At 33.6% G+C, this 20,612-nt stretch overlaps 1 protein-coding gene across 1 annotated transcript in view; it reads right to left on the reverse strand.

Annotated features, from left to right (window-relative positions):
• LOC127853832 (probable methyltransferase-like protein 24) overlaps positions 1–5,578 on the reverse strand; it is a 44,177-nt gene extending 38,599 nt beyond the window's left edge. The window contains exons 1-2 of the mRNA XM_052388621.1: positions 5,538–5,578; positions 4,927–5,055 (exon numbers count right to left, since the gene is read on the reverse strand). Coding sequence (XP_052244581.1) covers positions 4,927–5,055; positions 5,538–5,578 — 170 coding nt within the window. The remainder of the gene's footprint in view (positions 1–4,926; positions 5,056–5,537) is intronic.
• Between the last annotated feature and the right edge of the window lie 15,034 nt (positions 5,579–20,612).

Consider the following 20,612-nt stretch of genomic DNA (forward strand, 5'->3'; position numbering starts at 1 on the left):
TAGGCCGCCACGCTGTAAAATTGTACTTCATGAACATTAGAAGCGTTGTGTTAGAAATTATTTAACAGAAATAAATCTCGATGAAAACAGAAATGAACTTTGGTTATTACTGTGTGATATCAACGAACAATGTGTAATTACGTGACACAGTACATTAATGGTGCGCAGTGACAGGATGAACCAGAAGTGCCACTCATTTTAACGACCAACAACAACAACAAAAAAAAAAAGCCAACGCGACATGGAAAACGGAGTACAAACAACACTATACGGAATCACAGGCCAACGTGAAAAAACAACGCAACATGGAAAACGGTCAGTGTTTTCATAAATTACGGCAAACAGGGGTTTATTTCAAATTTTATCAAGTAAGAAATAAAAAGTAAAAGGCGTCATGACAACGAAATTTTTAAAAATTGTTTTAAAGAATTTTACGTAGTCAGATGTTAAAAATAATAATGATGATAATCAATTATGTACGAACAAATTTTGCAAATATCAAAATCGTGCCAATTTTACATTTATCGGTACATTTTTATAAATAACGGTGAATTGAGAATAAAAAGAGATATTTGAGTTTTACATTATTTTTATGAGTTATGGAAATCATTAAATTAAAGGCGTACACACAGAGAGTATTTAAAGAATTTTTATATATTTTTGGTATTGTTATAATATAGGATTATGTACGGACTTATGGTTTTGTTTTGCTTACCAATCCATTTTAAATTGTTGGAATGTTTGTAAATTTTCATTAAATTAAAATGTACGAGGAAAAATAAGAGTATTTAAAACAGTTTTGTTTATTATTTTAATAAAGAAAATTTGTGGATGATTTTATTTATTAATATAATAGAAAAACTCGAAGAAGGAACAAATATAAAAAATATTCAAAGAATTTACCTAGTATTTTACATTGGCAGAATTAAGAATTTAGGAATTTAGATTATTTAAGACAGTTTTGTTTATTATTTTAATAAAGAAAATAAGGCGGGTTTTGTTTATTAGAATGATAAAGAAAATTAAAGAGGACGAATAAATAAAAATTATTGGAAAATTTAAAAATAGTTTTCCGAATTGTAAAAGAAAGAAAATAGGAAATAAGAAAAATCATGTTGATTGCGAGTATGAATAGGACAGACACAAAAAAATATATTATGTAAATATGTATATACGTCATTGTGTTGATGCAAATATATGTAGGATATCGGTAATATTGAAGGTCTTGAGTAATTTTAAGTAAGAATTTAATGCGATCTGACGCGTATAGCGCAGTGAAAATATAACGATATGTACGCATTAAATTTCTAATATAATTGTTTAAGGGTTACAATTATATTTTATGAGCACGGCTGACTGATCAGCGTTCGGACATACCGAGCCCGAGGTTCTGATAACCTTAGCGTCCTCATGAGTTAGAGAATTTATCCCTGTGCCATCGAAGCAAATTACGCTATGGACAGAAGATGCGATGTCGCATAAGAATTATTTGAGTAGTTCGATTAGGAGCAAAGACCTGAATTTTGAAGTATACAAATACGTGTTCTTATTTTATGAATGCATATATATAAAAGTCTGCCTTGTCATATTTGCGCATTTTTACAAGTGCACAGGTCAAACATGTCAATAAATCTATGCCCAACGGCAAAACTTTAGTAGTAAAGATGAGGTTTATGAAATCGTGAGATGAACAGGTTCGTCTATCATTACCCATTACTCTGGGGCATTAAAGTGGCGCTCGCCTGTCAAAATTTTACTGGCTGCACGTGCGTAAAATGACAAAATACCAAAAAGTCGAAATAGTAATCATATGATGCCTAAGGCGGTACACAGGTCATATTAAGTAAATGGCTTGTCAGATGTCAAACTGTCATGTACTTATCCGAAGTATGTTTTGAGGAATTGACTAATATTTTTGCGTTGTAAAGAATTTATTTTTTTTTAATAAGATATCACAGTAAGTTGTCATGACGATATTTAACAATAACTAAGGGGATATTTATAAATGTTTGCCATGATTTTGAACAACTGATACTTGTATCACCACGACGCAGATAAAAATATCGAGATTTGAAGACAACGCCGAAGAAGAGCGACTTCGCGAGACAACGCCTTCCACAACGAATAGAAGAAACAAACAACATAATTAGAATGGAACATCACGGCGTTTACACTCAAAGTGAATACCTGGTTCTATCGCTAAAAGAAGACCAACGCCAGAAGATTTCGAAGGACAACAAGTGACGCAATACTGGACACAATACTTGTGACGTTAAACACTATAGAGTAGATGCAGCCGTTCAACTATTTGACGTGCGTAGATAACGCATTTGGAATGATACTTCCGAGGCCTAAGACATCAAGGAGAACACTGCTATAGTTAATTCCTCGTGAGCATTATGGCCAATAGAAGATCTTAATGTCCCAAGAGAAATGAAGACGCTGGAACCAAGAACAAAAGTACAATCAACAACAACAGAAACAACAATGCGATCACAAAGGTTTTAACAGACGTCACAATTGATAAGCAACGCGGTACGCATCAACACCATATCCAGAGACAACATCACGATGGATTCAACAACAGAAACAACGACGCGATGACTGCTGGTTCAGCGACAAAAATAACAGAAACCACGATGACATATCCAGCCTCGATGCGAACCTTGATACGCAGATGAGTGCAACCGACCACGTGCGATTTGCCTACACAGCTTGGCGATAGATAGAGCTTCTTCACGACAGCAATGGTAGATAACATCACCCATGGATCAACATAGACAGAAAACAACAAACCAAGACATCTACTTGACAGCAACAGGTACATATTCAACCCGGGCAATACCTACTTCGAATGGACAGCACAGGAGGTCACTAGTCAAACATCGCCTGCAGTGTTACGTGGACAATCGATCAACGTCATTTAACATTGATACATGATATTGTAAGACACTTGTCATTCAGGATTTGATCTTTCTAAAGATTTTAAATCATAAAATATAAAATCTTTCTTTAATGAAAATGAGGTGTGTCGCATAATTGGTGTATTTCATGTATATTCCATGTTCGGTGTAACTGAATACATAATATCTGTCTTCATGAAGAAATGCATAAATGGACATCATATGTCATCGTCAAATTAGACGAGAAAAATGCACCAAGTTATTGCCCATGGCTGGGTTCACTAATTAGTTATGTCTATGGTATGCACATGCAGCACTGTTAATTTGTGTATATTTTCATGTTAAATGACAGATGAACTTTCATATATGCAGTTTAACAAACGTGGTCTCGCTTAATTATTGGCATATATATATGCACAAGATATGTAAGTCACACATAAAGCCATCCCGTATCAGGTAATTCAACTCATGTTAAAGTCAATCATCCAGACAGCCGTAACCCAATTTATTTGTCCATTATTGTATAAATTGGCATCTGCGTTGTATGAAGGGGAGTCCTAAGTTTGACAATCGAGTAGAGTAGTCACGCTTTCTTGACGTGGTGGCCATGTCGGCCACCGCGATGTAAAATTGTACTTCATGAACATTAGAAGCGTTGTGTTAGAAATTATTTAACAGAAATAAATCTCGATAAAAACAGAAATGAACTTTGGTTGTTACTGTGTGTTTTCCACGAACAATACGCAATTACGCTACACAGTACATTTTATGGTGCTGGGTTCACTAATTAGTTATGTCTATGGTAAGCACATGCAGCACTGTTAATTTGTGTATATTTTCATGTTAAATGACAGGTGAACTTTCATATATGCAGTTAAACAAACGTGGTCTCGCTTAATTATTGGCATTTATATGCACAAGATATGTAAGTCACACATAAAGCCATCCCGTATCAGGTAATTCAACTCATGTTAAAGTCAATCATCCAGACAGCCGTCACCCAATTTATTTGTCCATTATTGTATAAATTGGCATCTGCGTTGTATGAAGTGGAGTCCTAAGTTTGACAATCGAGTAGAGTAGTCACGTTTTCTTGACGTGGTGGCCAATAGGCCGCCACGCTGTAAAATTGTACTTCATGAACATTAGAAGCGTTGTGTTAGAAATTATTTAACAGAAATAAATCTCGATGAAAACAGAAATGAACTTTGGTTATTACTGTGTGATATCAACGAACAATGTGTAATTACGTGACAATATCATTCTTTATTAATATATCATAATGTAACCAATCGTTGTATTTTAATGTTTGATTAGTTTGGAGAATTCGTTACATAATGCCAGTCGTGTAAGGTGCATGTTTATCTCCTTTACAGTATATACATACAATGTTGCGTTGAGTATTCAGTGCCTTATCCCTAAACAAGTACTTCGGATCAAAGCAGAATACATCGCATCCAAACATTTTTACTGCTTCGTTGTCAAACGAGAAGTCATTGTTTATGCTGAAATAGAATTGACATTTATTGAGAATATTAATTGCATCACACTATTATGCTGAACTCGTTTTAATGCAAATATTATGATATATGTTTGTTTAATATCAGATCGAATGAATATATACTGTGTCGTAAAGAACGTTCTGATTTGCGCTCGCCTGATTAAGAATTTCGTGTGTTTATACTTTGATATCATTATAAGTTGTTTTCGTTTTCTTGAAGATGAAATTGTCAATTTGTTTATGCATATACCATACGCAAATGCTGCAATAATTATAATGAGTGTTTATGCTAATGTACACACTGCCGAACGAGTATAATATGCACACATCTGAATGTATACACACTATACAATCTTCCAGAGTATTAATGTACATCCATCCACGAAAGTACATTATAATTGTGCATCCGCTTTAATTACGATACACTATGAGTCGACACCACACATGATTATTAAATTTACACCCCTCTGTGCTATAACCTTATTAGCGTATGTTTATACAATTAAAATAATGTGCACCCACCCGAACGAGTATATGATGCATGGAGCTCTCGGCCTGTAGCGTTCGTCAGCACATATCTCTTTTCCCCCGTCCGTCAGCTTCCCCACCCGGACCACGTCCTTGCACAGCGTCTGCAGGCGGTTTATATACCTGCAAAACGAGAACACTTAACGAAGGGCAATAAAAGACGTAGCGGACAAGAGAGCAAAATATGCCTACGTCTCCTGGAGACCTTACAGGTTCCTCGGCGTACTTACAACGGTCTTAACGTTTCTTATGACTATCTACGACAACCTTGTATGCATGTTTCTACGCCGTCGCTGGCTGTCTGTTTGCTCTCCTCCTTAAATCGAAGTGATAATGCCTTTATGCGTTCACAATCCTTAAAGTGGAAATGCATGAGTGCAAGGGCTAAATACGATTCTAATTAAGCAACAATCCATCATATAACTTTTACAATGCTACTTGTTTCGGAAAAGAAACATCAGGGAAGGGGTTAGCTAAATACGGACAATACGAACAATACACAATTTAAAATGTAATACTTATTATATATAGTGTTTGGCAAACGATGTCAACAGAAGCAGTGTTCATTTTTCTTGCACCTGTTCTGACTTTTTTCCAGAACTTACAAACTCAACTCAACCCAGATCGACAGGATTGTAATGGACATAAGTAATTATTGTAACTAATCAATTTGAAAACAACGAACACACTTCCAATATATCTGCTTCCATTGCGTATTGGACATGTTCTTCAGCTCGACGTCACTCGGGATCATGTAGTCACGTGATTCCTCTGCTTTGGGTAACGCATTCTGTTTATCTTTCTGCATCTAAAATCATCACAGTTTAAAAGCATGTCTTAAATTATCGACAATGGTAGCCAACAGTCGTATCTTTTGTTTGAGAAACCCAATCAATTTTATCATACCCCCACATTGATATCCGCCTGAAATAACGTTGCCTTATATATTTTGTTATATCACGGTCAACAGGAAGTCCTTATATCAGTCATGTGTGGAGGATGGTCATATGACTCGGAATCAAATATAAAGTAATCATTTTAGTAAAATCCAATCATATTCAACAAAACAAACAATTTGATACCAAGATGTAATATATTTTTAACACAAAATGCAACACAAACAGCAAAAAAACTTTTTTTTAACAAATATTAAGCGCGCGTGCTCATCACGTAATTATTAACATGTCAAACGACACAAGTCATATTCTTTCCCGCTAAAACTGCAGCTTTTTAGCTATTTTTTCATTATTTCTTTAAAATCAGGGACGTAGAGGTATGATAAACAGAAAAACAGGTTATTGCCTGATCTTTTGTAATATATCAGGCTCGGCATGAACAAATAACGGCTCGGCAAGCCTCGCCGTTATATATTTCTAAGCCTTGCCTGATATATTACAAAAAGATCAGGCAGTAACCTATTATTCTCTATAAATCGACATACTGACAGCGCCAATAAATTGTAATAATGAAAAAAACACTAAAAGAACGTGGATAACATGCACATCATTTCACAGTTACATGTACCATTATTCATTGTTGATTTGTTTATTGCTCGGTTTTATACAATTCCTATTTTAAAATCTATCAGTACATTTTATTCTAGATTTTTCATCAACGATGAGTATTTTTTGTTTATTTAAAAAGAGTATGAATGGTAGTTTTCCACATAATCATAGATATAAAGTGTTCACAATTGTTATCGAAATGTTCAAAAAGACTAAAAAATTAGTTCGGGATAATTGAAAAACATAATAATAATTCTCTGGAAGTTAATTATTATTATTAGTTATATTATGCTTTTCCCCAGTTTATAGGGTTATATCTGACTTGAGGTTCACTCTTTCAAACTATGACATATAACAGTTTAACGTCTTTATAATTGTAACCGGTCGCCGTGGCCTAGTGGATAAAGCTTCCGCCTTGGGATCGGGAGGTCGAAGGTTCGAGCCCCATGGGGAGCGTTTGTCGAAGGATGGATGTTTGTCATGGGACTCGTTTCGATATGGCCGGCTCGTGAGCCGCGAGCGTTAAACATGAATGATTACCGACTTCTTTCCGCTTGGCGCCTGGCATAGTGATAGGAGTTTGGAGGTACATGGTATACATGCAAAAAGTGTCTCATAAGCCAAAACCGGCTGGCCCTTTCAATAGGGGTTACACTATAATAAAAAAAAGACCTTTGTACACTGTTTCACTGTAAAATGATGACTTTTTATGTCATGACGTAATCATAACAGCGAAGATTTCTAGCATAACTCTTTCGTTTTATCTTATGTAAACAAACGGGGAAACAATGGAATAGAAAGAAAATGTGTTAGTATCGATGGATAATCTGATCACTCATGAATTTAAAATCGATAATTTAACGAAACCAAAAACAACATATACATGTACATTTACTAGAATCGTCATCGTATGAGAAAAGTCGGTGCTTAGATCTTAAATGTACCTAAGATACAGTGCAACAAAGAGATTGAATAAGGAAATGGACTTTTATAGATGTATGCATAAATCACTCTTTATTCTTTTATGTTGTGTTCTATCTACCCAAAACATTTCAACGGGCGAAAGCGTCTGTTTATCGAGACCATAAATGTAAGCTGCACCGAAAAACACCAGGACTGCCAAGCCGACAAGGAGTAGATGTGCCTGCTTCATGTTGCCTGGTGATAACGACTCAGACTGCGCCTGAAGTAAACGCATATTACAGTATGTTACTCTATGACTGATATGTTCCTTAAACTCAAGATAAATCTCTTCCCTAGCATTCCATAACTATACAAAACTAAACTTGTTACTAACCGGTTCTGATTAATGGTAGCTGATAACCGGCGTGTAGGTCGCCAACAACTACACCACCGTAGTATGACAACATATCCAGCCGTTACCAGGGTGCAGGATTTCGTGACTTTGTTTATTTCTAGGGATGGGACCGAATATCCGAATATTCGAATATTCGAAATTCGACCAAAATTCATATTCGAATATTCTTTTTTATGCAAAGATACTTCCCAAAAAGTTATAAGTACATGTACAAAGTCGAAGTTTTGGTTTCCATTATAAGTCATTGCTTTGATAACAGCTTCCTTCAATGAACGAGATGATAATTGGCAGACGGGATGGTATAAGGAGAGGGACCAATCATTGATTTACTATCAATTCATGCAATATGTACAAACTCTTTTCTGAAAATCAGTCGAAAATGAAAGTAAATTTATGTAAAACATTTACGTATATTGATAAACATTAAAAAAATGTGTCTTGACAGGTATTTTAACCTCAGCGGTCAATTGCATAAACAGTGGTTAATATTAACTCTAGTAACTTGATTAACGCAGTTATTTACATGGTTATGTTGCCGCAAGATAATTTTATTTGTATAAACGATGGTCACTTCGTTGTAACCTAACCATTGATATTTGTTAACTTACCACAGTAAAATTACCAACAATGCAACCCTGAAAATGACGTCGTTTTTGCGCAATTTGTCAGACGAACATTGTCCAATATGGCCTCTGACTCTGTCACTAAAGAAATAAGCGAAAAACGGGCTAAACCCTTTAGTGACCGAGAGATGGACGTTTTTAAGATCTTAATGAAAGAAAATCTACATAAACTCAAAGCAAACTAAAGCGGCCACTCGTTACCTAATCAGTAATGGACACCCTGCTCGTTGTAGTCAAAAACTTGGTACAAGACATAATTTAAAGCCCCATAAACACTCAAAATTAACGAATATTTCGTAAAATATTTCTTAAAATAAAGTTAACCCATACAAACTCATTGTTCCTTAAAGCAATAGCCAAAATGCGAACGCTAGATGTGATCTGGTAACATAGATTTAACAAGATACACTGTTACCAGACCACATCTAGCGTTGAAATTATGGCTATTATATACGGAACACTGATTTTGTATGGGTTAACTTTATTTTACGAAATAATTAACGAAATATTTGTTGATTTTAAGTGTCAATGGGGCTTTTAACAGATCTGTCTGGTTATGATGTTTACGCATTGAATCGCAAAACTCATTAATTTATCGGGATGGTATAACTAGTGTGGTTGGTCTACATTAGCGACACGGTAATTCACATGGACCGAAGTAGGGTGCAACGAAGCAATACAACGAAACGAATACATAATTTTTAAAATATGTTGTCACAAGATTTATTATCGAATCCTGAGTGAATACAGTTTCATGCTTTTTTTACATAATTTCACGAAATTAATGATCGAATCCCGGCTGTATACAGTGTGAAGCAATAAAAGTGTGCGTTTTGCAACACTGCGTTTTGCAAGATAGAATCTATATTTGAAATATGAAATGAGTAAAATAGACATAAAATAATTATTTGGGACGACATCACTTGCATTGGGTATCAAATTAACTGAAGTTTGTATTTGAATAGCTAATATGTATTTCATGTTCATGCCATTAAGCATTAAATATTGGGGACTTAAAATGATAACTTCATTCGTTTCAAATTTACCGAATTGTTATACGTGACATCACTTAAATTATGTTTCAATTAAGCTGTATTTAATTTAATTATTACATAGTTGATAAGTCTACTTATTGCTTTGTTCACTTAGCTTACTGTACCTTATACATATTGAAGAGTACAGAAAACATTGTTTAAGCTTTGAAAATGCTGATTTTTTTCTCGCGATTGGTTAACCTTAAATCTTAAATGCAGTCTACCAGAGCTGTCTACGCCTAACATACCGGTAATGTTGCACTCGAGAAGTAGAAGTTGGTTGTCAATAAGGGGCAATAAAGGGATTAGCGATGGTAACTTTTATCCAGACAGAGCTTGAATAGCGAATTTTATTGTGAATTCATAGAACGTTTTAACGAATATCTGGACAAATTGTCTCATATCGGGACGCCGGAACAATCACCAAACTGGCGGGACTTTCCCGTCGAGATCTGGCATGTATGTTTTAATTCCGTTATCCATATATCAAATCAATGATAATCTAATCAGAATTTAGTTTCTCAAATCTAAACCAATTAAATCGTTCTTAAATGGTTCTTTATTCCATAAAAAAATAGCGAAACCAAAAGCATACATATTATCGATGGAAAGTAATCCAGTTCAATAATAAGTATTGAAATAAATTAGAATTAAGGTTATGTGTTTTCCTGAAATATCTTACATCTAATGAAACTAAACAGTATTTATTTAAAAAAGAGCATTATAATCAATGATTAAAAAAAATTACTCTATCCTGTTTTTCAAAGTTGCACATAAGATACGATTTATAGTGGCATTTTTGGCAATCAAGAATAGTAATTTGATCTGGACGGTCATAAATTCGGACAATTTAATATAAGGTTTAAAAATCGAATATTCGAATATATTCGAATAATGACAAAAGAATATTCGAATATCGTTTCCAGTATTCGTTCCCATCCCTATCTATTTCAAATAACTTTTTAAAATTATTTTTCTTAAGAATCACAAATAGTGCATAAAAGACAGACTTTTGTGATGCCTATGGCAATGTGAAATACATCCTCAAACTTGATTTAATAAGCATGTGTTCCTGTTCGAAAATTCGGTATCTACTGCATTCATTGTAAACGGTTATTTTTCACGCAACGTAAAATTGTGTCAACGATTTCAGGCGTATTCAAGGATTTATTCTTATACCTTCAGATATCGGCAAAAACTGCAAGAATTTTGGAAATATATTTCAATAACTTGAAATATTTGCAAAAATAAAGTTCTCAACGGTGTGTTTACATTTTGTCCAGCCTGTGTGTTAAGCCCGGGAAACCTCGTTGATTCTGCACCATGGTTACACTCATGACATTTGTCCTTGTTCCGTGTTGGCGTGCTCGCGGATTTTAAGGTCGCCAAAACAAAAAAGAACGAAAAGTATCATTATTGTCGTTATAGCGCGAATATGTGTTATTGTAGTGTTTTGTCGTTTTGGCACCCTTTAAATATCGCCAATATACTAACACGATAGAACTACCATATGATTCTGGTAACTAACTGGAACAGCTAGCTCTCATATTGTTTCAAATATGTCGTTATAAGTTGTTAATCAAAAGAAAACTGATATTTACATTTGTATAAACATACAATATCACAAAAAGTTATACAATGGCATTTATGGTCAATCGCACAAGCCCAATAAAATTCATGATTAGCAGTCGGTCCAAATTATATTGGTACCATATTTGTTTGAGGCGTTCAGCACAGTTGACCGTATTGTGTTTTTTTTATAAAGATAAGAACTAACATTTGAAATCGACATGAGTTGATACTTGAGAAATTTTACTTTTTATTTTACCAAGATGCAAGGTGGCAACATTGAATCAACTGGCAAACAAAATTAATGTCTACTCAATTTCTATATTATATGTGCTAAGATATTTAAATAAATTCATTTATAAAAATATAACATACAAAAAGGAAACCCAGAGGACGTTTAGAATTTGAAAGACATTTATATTATATATTGCTATATTATTTGAGGGATTATTTCGCTGTGTCCACACGTTCTGTGAGAATTACGACTCAATTTGGATTGAAAACATTTCGGTGTGAATGCATTCAAATGCATCGTGAACTAATGAATACATACTGCAATTATGACATATGGGACTTATAAAGTTTTTGTGTTCGCGTTGCATTTGAATGCTTTCAATCCTAATCGAGAGAGGCATTTATTTGAAAAAGCTGAGGTCATAACGAGTATTCTACTACACAGGTCATTACATATGAACATATACATGTATATCTAGAGAGAATGCATTTAGTTCATCTTTGCTGGGATCTCGTGTACACATGATTGTTGGCAGTGTCAACTAGAAGAGTAATCCTTGGCAAGACATTACAACGCTTTGCTATGACGAGTCTTACTATTGTATACAAGATAATTAGCCAGGATTAACCAGGTGAAAATACAATTAGTCATTTAATTGTTCCAGAACTTCTGGAAATAATAATTTTTCATATTAAATTGTGTTTTATTCTGACCAATAAGATACGTTTAACATAAATGCAAAGCTTTTTCATACTTTTATCTAATTGACGAGTTATTAATGCTCAACTGCTCCGTTTTTCTAAGGTTGGTTGTTCAATACTTTAAAAAAATTGATGGATGATTGGTTATTGCAGCCATGTACGTTGATCACAATTTACTGTCATATACACCATACATGCTCATATCAATCCTTGATAGACCAGTTTCTGGTCAATACATTGATTTATTTCTTATTTCGTGACTATAACTTGTTGTCCGTTATATATGTTATACCAAATACATTGTGCTCACAACGCCTATTTTTTATAATTGCTAGATGTGGATGATTTGTGTATGATTAAGGTATATATGTATGAACATGTGCATACACATTAATATATTAATATGTTTAAACTGACTGCTGTGATTTACATGTATACGATTTCTTATTTTTTGTATGAAGACAATTCATTTTTCATAACGGATATCGATGTTCCCCATTTAAAATGCCGAACTTACAAAAACACAACTTTTCAGGAGGGCTATTTTTTCATTTTCATAACTATATGCAAAATGCCGAAGTTACAATAATAATATTGACGCACAGACGGACGCATTTTACAATAATATTCAGCTTCGCATTTTTGAATATTTTTATTTCCACCATCACAGTTCGGCATTTTATCATACGGCCGTTTGGCGTGTTCTGATTGGTTAGGCGGTTCACCGTTTTCTGGGCATGTGCGCACTGATTTCGCGCCTTACACAGTGCAAAAATCACTAAATGTCAAAAAAATGTGGGTTCGGCATTTTGAATGGGGACCATCGATATCATGGAATTTAAATGGTGCTGATCAAGTATGAAACTTCCTCAAAACACTTAAGAATGTTCAGGATCATTAAAAGCACGAAATATGTAAAAATGTTAAGATGAAACCAATCTTTTTCAACGCGCCTAAAAATATATAATGATATTTATATGTTGCTCTACTAATTATATGTATAAGCTAGTTTGGTAAAGCTCCGGACTTAAACTCTGAAGTCCAATGCTTAGAGGTTCCATAGCTTGGACCGAAACCCGTTTCTGGTATGTTTTGATCAATGAGATATTGCTTTTAATACAAAAAAATCATTATGAAAACCAATTCTTTAAAAGTAATTTAGAAAATACATTACTGATACTACATGAGCAACAAAACTGCCTTTTAAGAGATCTACTCCAAAGATTGTTCATCTCTAATTTACGAGGCGAAGCGCAATAATTCCGATCGCGGTTTCAATGGGCATAAACATCGATTTGCAATATATATAAAGCGACTTCAAAATGTACTTGATTTTTGAAGCGTAATGAAAGTACATAACTAATGTTTTGAATCACCCTAGAGAATTTGTTAATATGTAAAATGTTTTATTTATACCCGAAATAAATTTGCTTTTAATTTAGTAATTTGTCGTTGCGTGACAAAAACACGTTAAAATGTTTAAGGGGTTTTTATTTAGAAGAAGCTTTCTGATTGTTATATATACAAAACAGCAACATCAACAACAACAACAATAACAACCGTTTCACGAAGCAATATAGAACAGAACAGAACATAATTGTATTGCACATAAACTTTACAGTTTATTGTATTAAACAAAATAATAATTCTAACAAAATAACATAAATATATTAAGCCGTTTTTGCATTAATATAATAATCTAGTAAAGGATTAACTTAACAGATATTTAAACAAAAAACTCGTTTTATTTCTCGATTGATTTTACGTGTAAATAGTGTCTCTAGCTATATATGGAACTGTTTTAATATGTCGTTGTAATCAATCAAATAAAACTATATTTTTTACGGAACTCAAATTAATATAGAACACAAAAAGAAGTCAGTTTGTCTTCCGTCTATTCATTTTAGTAAAAATACATCCTGCAATCGTTCAAAATGGGTACATTGAACGGTATAATCATAAAATGAGCACTTAATATTTATGCCATTATCGCAGTCTGCTTGAGGTACATATACTATTTATAAATATACGTTCAACAATAATTTGGATATTGTTTCAAACCTACTCACCCTTAAATAACCCCTGATCATCCCTACTGGTAACTATATCCGTTTTTCCTTTTATCATTTGCCTGTGAATAATTTATTTAACCGTCTTTAGACCTGTCTCTTAACATAGATAATGCCACAACAAATATATTGAAGCTTGCGCGTACATTTAAATCTTTTGGATTCATACTTTGATATAATCAGAGACGAGTGGAAAGCGAAGAATAGCAAATACGTATTCGTCCATAAATAATTGAACGTTTTTGACAAGTATTTTCAAATCTTTTTATGTTGCCTATTATGTCCTCGTAATACAATTATGATATTACCCAGTGATTGTCCATAAATTGTGTTTACGATTGTTATAAACTATTCATGACTTGTGTCAATGTGTAGTTTCGACTGTCACTCGTGAAATGACCAGCGAAGGGGAGAGTGTGAAGATCAGAAGAGTTCTTCTTCCTTTATGTTAGCTGTTAGAAATAAAGGCCTATCCACAAATATCTTAGGAAACAATTTGAGCAGACCGAACACAATTACTATATTCAGTAAATTAAATAAAATCATACGAGTCTTTAAGGATTAGTACTATTTTGACATTTTTGTTTGTTTGCACTTCATGTTTTTTACTTGCTTTATGCCACCAACCAAAGTGCAAATTGTCATACAATGAACCCAATGAACGTAGTTTCATACCCACAGTACACCGATATTAATCTGCAAAAATATTTTTAACCGACTCATATCGAGCAACTAGAGGAAAAACATCTATTTCATTTAAACCTCTTAATTCTGCCATTTTGTTTTATTAATCTTCCAACAAAAAATAAGCAGCACAACAGTAGTGACAAAATGTAGATTTAAGCAAAATGAATAGAGAAAAAGCTTTTTGTTTAAAAAAATGGGTTCGAGGAAAAAAGAACATTGCGGGCGAAAAAACATGCAAATATATCAATTTCATTAAATGATTGAGAAGCGGCAAAACTGTCGAATATCTGGTCAGTTCAGTTGCCTAAGATTAAAGGTATTTACAAAACATGCGACACGTGGGTGTCCTTATGATGTTACAAATCATAAACTCACCTTTCGTTGAATATCAGATACACAAATCGAAGGACACAAGATGGTGGCAACTTAGAAGGACACAAGATGGTGGAAACTTAGAAGGACACAAGATGGTGGCAACTTGAAGGACACAAGATGGTGGCAACTTAAAAATGTCAAGAACGCAACATAATTTTACAAACTGTACCGTCTCACCACATTTAGGCATAGGCCTGTCATGATCACGGTAAATTAGGAAATATGTATGTGAGTTATGAATAATACATAATAAAAGTACATATAGACTTATCTTTATCTAAAATGTATAAATGTACTCTGACAAACATTTTCCGTTCAAATACAATTATACTGTGTTTCTTTTTGCCCGCGTCAGATTGTTTAAATGAAAATGTTTAAAAGACAAATCAATCAGGAATACAATGATATCATGAATATCATATTATAGTATGTTAATTGGCGTTCGGTGAATATTGAATGACATGTCAATCTCAAATTATTCAAAGACCATTATTATTTTCTTGGAAAAATTGACTTTCTATTGAGCTAAAGAAAAATTGTATTATTATACAAGCATTTCGAGGAAGTTTGGTCAAAATTGGATGACAAAATGTACTAAATGTTTGGACGGGAAATGTGTGATGATAAACTTCAAAACAAAGGGAAAAAGAGACTACAACTCATGTATGTATGCGCTCGATTGAACCAACAAAGAAACATTTATTTAATAAATATATAGAATTGAATAATTGACGATGCTGGAACAGCATCGTCTAAGGTATGATAACCATAAAAAAATTCTTCACAATGGCGACCTATGTACAAGACCGAGCCAGTCCAATTGAGATAACTCGATTTTTCTAATCGAAATACCTCGACCTCGTTGATTTTCATTGATAACATTCTCCTAGCAGAGTTGTCGTTCGTGTTTCAACATTCAACAATGGCCGCCCTCATGAGAGTCTCGAGTCAAAACTTTCTTACTGCATAAATTGGACTGTTTCGCTATTTAGAAGCTGTCATTTATGATATATGATTTTTATTCACTAAATCTCCGCTAATGACAACAATGGATGGAATTCGAAGGATATATTTGATGTGAATGGATCACTTTCTACAACAATGGCTTCGCCCATGAGAGACTTGATAAAACTGGGCGACACGAATTACCTAAATCTACCTAAATCTTCCCAAATCTACCCATTATAAGGAAATTACACATTGTCTCGAGTACAAATGAAGCTTAAAACAAAATAATTGTGCGCCACTGAGAAACCATTAGTATTTTTGTTTCATTGTTAACTACAATTTAAACTCTACTTAAACCCACACATGCAATCTACATGTATGTAGGCACCATCTCAGTAATACTCCTGTTTTAACATTACCGTTAAATACAGAAAACTTTGATATTTATTAAAATCACATGTTTGTGTACCTTTAGAGGTAGAATAGGACGTTTTGCTCTCTCCTAATGTGTTATTTATGTATTGTCAACTAATACAAGCTGTTTAAACAGATATATTTTGCATTATAGGTGCGGTTGAATTGTGTTTACTAATGTCCTTCTAATAAACAAAGTTTGGATTTTGTTTACGTTTAATTACGAAGCCAAGTAATATTTTATCCTTGAGTATAATGTTTCCCTTGTATGCGCCAGCATTGTATGGCTATGCATTTTGAATTGCATTTAACGTTTTAACTCTAAAACATCTTATATCGATTAAGCGTGGTAAACAGAAAGACTTCGCCGTGTTTAGCGCTACGATTTAATACTATATACTTTTTACTCGATAAGATAGTTAAGACGTACACATCCTTGATCCAAGTACATTATTTAATTTAATTTAACGCCCGCAAAAACATAAGCAGTGTGAAAACATTGCCAAAATATTGCATTGTTACGCAACGGCTAATAATTCAAAGTACATGTTTGGAAAGCATAAAAATCGCTTCGTATAATATAATTAAAGGTCTGTTTGTAGTTAAAATTTTATTTGTTTATCACGAACATTAATAATTATATCACTAGAAGAAAATAAAACCTTGTTCCTCAAAACATTTCCAAAATACGTTTCAAGTAAGGACAACACTATAAGCCAGATTAACCCATTTATGCCTAGTGGACTCTCCCATCCTTCTAAATTTGATCAATTTATTTCCAAAATTAGGAATGTCGATTATATTTATTTCTATATTTATAATATTTATTGCAAAAATTCATTTTAGCAAATAGCGCAGACCCTAATGAGACGCCGCATCATGCGGCGTCTCATCTTGGTCTACGCTGTTTGCCAAGGCCTTTATTTTAGGCGCAAGGCATAAATGGATTAAGGATAGCGAGCAGCCTAATACATCTGAATACATATGTTGTATTTACCGCACAAATATTTCACAATATTTCAACGGCACATTGTTCTTCCAGTTTTATTTGCAATTCGTAAGTACGTCAAAGGATGCAACAAGTCCGCCTTTATTTACAATAAAAACACAACATTATGTTTAGAAATTGGTCAATTTTTTAGTATGGCACATCATATTAGACATAAACATGTTTGCAATCGCATATGGTTTAGTCTATATGCATCCACAGTCAAAATCCGTATTTAAATACAGCTATTATATCCCTAAATTGTTAATAGCAAAACAATATATCTATATCGTGTCATATGATTTGTAGAAAGCTGAGAGATCCGGGAAAGGGTAATGGGTGTTTATCGAAAGGTAAAATCTAATTTATTATTCAATGGCATGTAAACATAGTTTCGGTTTTCGAGACATGTTTTGTGTTTGTGCACGTAACGTAATGCTTGATTTACAGGCCTTTACAAGGTATGGATAGTAAACAGAGCACACATGCAGAGGCGTGCAATACCGGCAATACGTAGCAGGTAAACTGTTTACGAGGACGTTACCAAATTTCATCAATGCATCATATACAATTTGAATGGCAATTAATTAATTCTGAATTAAATCCAGCATACAAAACCCTGGATCTTTTTTTTATATTTAAGTTTCGTTATGGCGCCAAACTGTTGAATGTAGAGCATTATTTTTTACAGCGCAAAATCATAAATATATATGCTATTTCAAAATGACTTTTTGTTTGTGCAAATATCGGAACGCTGAGCACGCAAGGAGTGTCCATGCAAGCTATTCAATAGAAAAAAATGTTTGTTTTTTTTTTTGCCAGAAAAAAAGCCTCGTTAGAAAAAACAATAACTTTGAATGATATTTTAAAGAAGGTTTTAGAAAACTTAAACAATCGGACGGTGTATATAAATAAAATATTTTAAACAATAATGAACATTGTTAAAATTATAAACTTAACATTTTAAGAGCAAATGATTGCACCCACATGTAATATTTCCTTTTGAATGTATGTGAAAAGTTGATGCAATTTTATACAATATATGAGTTGATAAGTTTATTTCAATAGTTGAGTAATCACATTTACGCTAGTGTTTTGGGAATTAAAAAAAAATCGGTAAGTGGAACCGCACAGCAAATAACAAGCACACACCTTTTTGCATTCTACGTGTGCTATTCAAAATAATTTGATAAATCTTTACAAAACATAACGTACCAACGCCCAGATAATAGGACACTAGCAATATGCGTTACGTGTCAGATTCGACAAATACAATGACATAGCCGAAACAAAAATAAATATAAACTGGCAGTTTCAGTATATTTAATACACTATTTTTGCGACAATTATATATAACGCATATCACGAATATCAATCTAAAAGCAGTGCAATAAAGCCAAGATCCGTATAGTATAATTGGGTTGGCACACTGATCTCTATATACTCTATAGATTCATAGCATAACAACTACTACGCATCCATTTAAGCCTTAGTTATGCATTCGCATATTTTTTAACCATCAAACGGCCATGCTCGTTTCATGGGAGCCAACTTTAACTACATTATATATTTATTGGCCTTCATTATCTACATCAACGACACAAAAGAGAAACAAAACACAAATATGACGGTTGTGCCAAAAGATTTTGGTGTTAATGAACATTACTGGTTTATATTTTAATAATTCCGATTCTCATTTGATTAATAGGTAATTTCAAGGCTGATAAACTTGAAGTATGCAAGCAATTCTTTCGTTTTGCATATGTCTGTCGATACATCTGTACAATCGGTAATTTCCGTAACCACTCGTTAAATTGTAGCAGACACAAGTTAAAATAAAAAAAAAAATGTTTTACCCTAATATTCTACCTCTTTCTTGCTAAAATCTAATGCATGAATGATTTAAAAGTAATATTGCATCGTTTTCAGTCAGGAACACTGTCTATGAACGCGATAAAAAACATAACAAACTTTTTGATTTACGATATTTACTTTATAAATAGCTTGCATGTGGCATGGCATTGCATGTCGTCGATGTTCTTCGAAAACCGCGTAGGTAAATTTTTACAACTTTTCAATAGGCAAAAAAAAAAAACATTTTTAAAATATAATAATTTAGATAGTCTAAAAAATGAACCAAATATTAAAGAAAAAACTGCGTATGTCCATTTTAAGCATTGATAACAGCAACGATGTTCCGCAAGATAAATATCTCGACTTTATTTATTGGATGATTTTGGACTGTTTCATCCAATCAGAAAATAGCTTTTAAACGTAATTTAGACCCATGTTTAGCGAGATAATTAAGAACCACTTTTTATACGCTGCCAAATTGTGACATAACAAGTTGCCTCCCTTGTTGGTTCATGCTACTGAATTATTATGCTCCCCTTCGAAGAAGAGAGGGTATATTGTTTTGCACATGTCGGTCCGTATATCCGTCCACCAGATGGTTTCCGGATGATAACTCAAGAATGCTTATGCCTAGGATCATGAAACTTCATAGGTACATTCATCATGAGTCGCAGATGACCCATATTGATTTTGAGGTCACTAGGTCAAAGAGCAAGGTCACGGTGACCCGAAATAGTAAAATGGTTTCCGGAAGATAACTCAACAACGGTTATGCCTAGGATCATGAAACTTCATAGGTACATTGATCATGACTCGCAGATGACCCCTATTGATTTTCAGGTCACTAGGTCAAAGGTCAAGGTCACAGTGACTAAACTTTGATCAATTCTATGTTTAGTTTGAAAGCAGGCCATATGTGGTCCAAACAAGGTCAACAAACCAAATCACAGAAAAGGTTAGTGAACACCCCAGAGGTCACATTTTCTTCCAGATCTTCATAAAAATTGGACAGAATATTATCTTGATGAAATAAAGTTTCAGTTTGAAAGTTGGTAGTTTGTCAAAAAACTAGGTCATTAGGTCAAAATATAAAAAACTTCCTTTACCTTTCTACAGGTCTCATTATCTTCCTGATTTTCATGAATAGTGCTTACAATGTCCATCTTAATCAAATCAAAGCTGAATTCGCAAGTTGGTCATGTGCAGGCTAAAGCTAGGTTACAACTTAGTCAAATCATACACATGTTTTTGACACTATAGAAGGAGTTTTGGGTGAGCGATACAGGGCTTTCTAGTTTTAGAACAGCCTGTAGTAAGAAAGGTAAGGTATTGTATTTGTTTCAAAAGTAACATTTTATTG

This window comes from Dreissena polymorpha, chromosome 12 (genome assembly GCF_020536995.1).
Source record: "Dreissena polymorpha isolate Duluth1 chromosome 12, UMN_Dpol_1.0, whole genome shotgun sequence".
NCBI lineage: Eukaryota > Metazoa > Mollusca > Bivalvia > Myida > Dreissenidae > Dreissena > Dreissena polymorpha.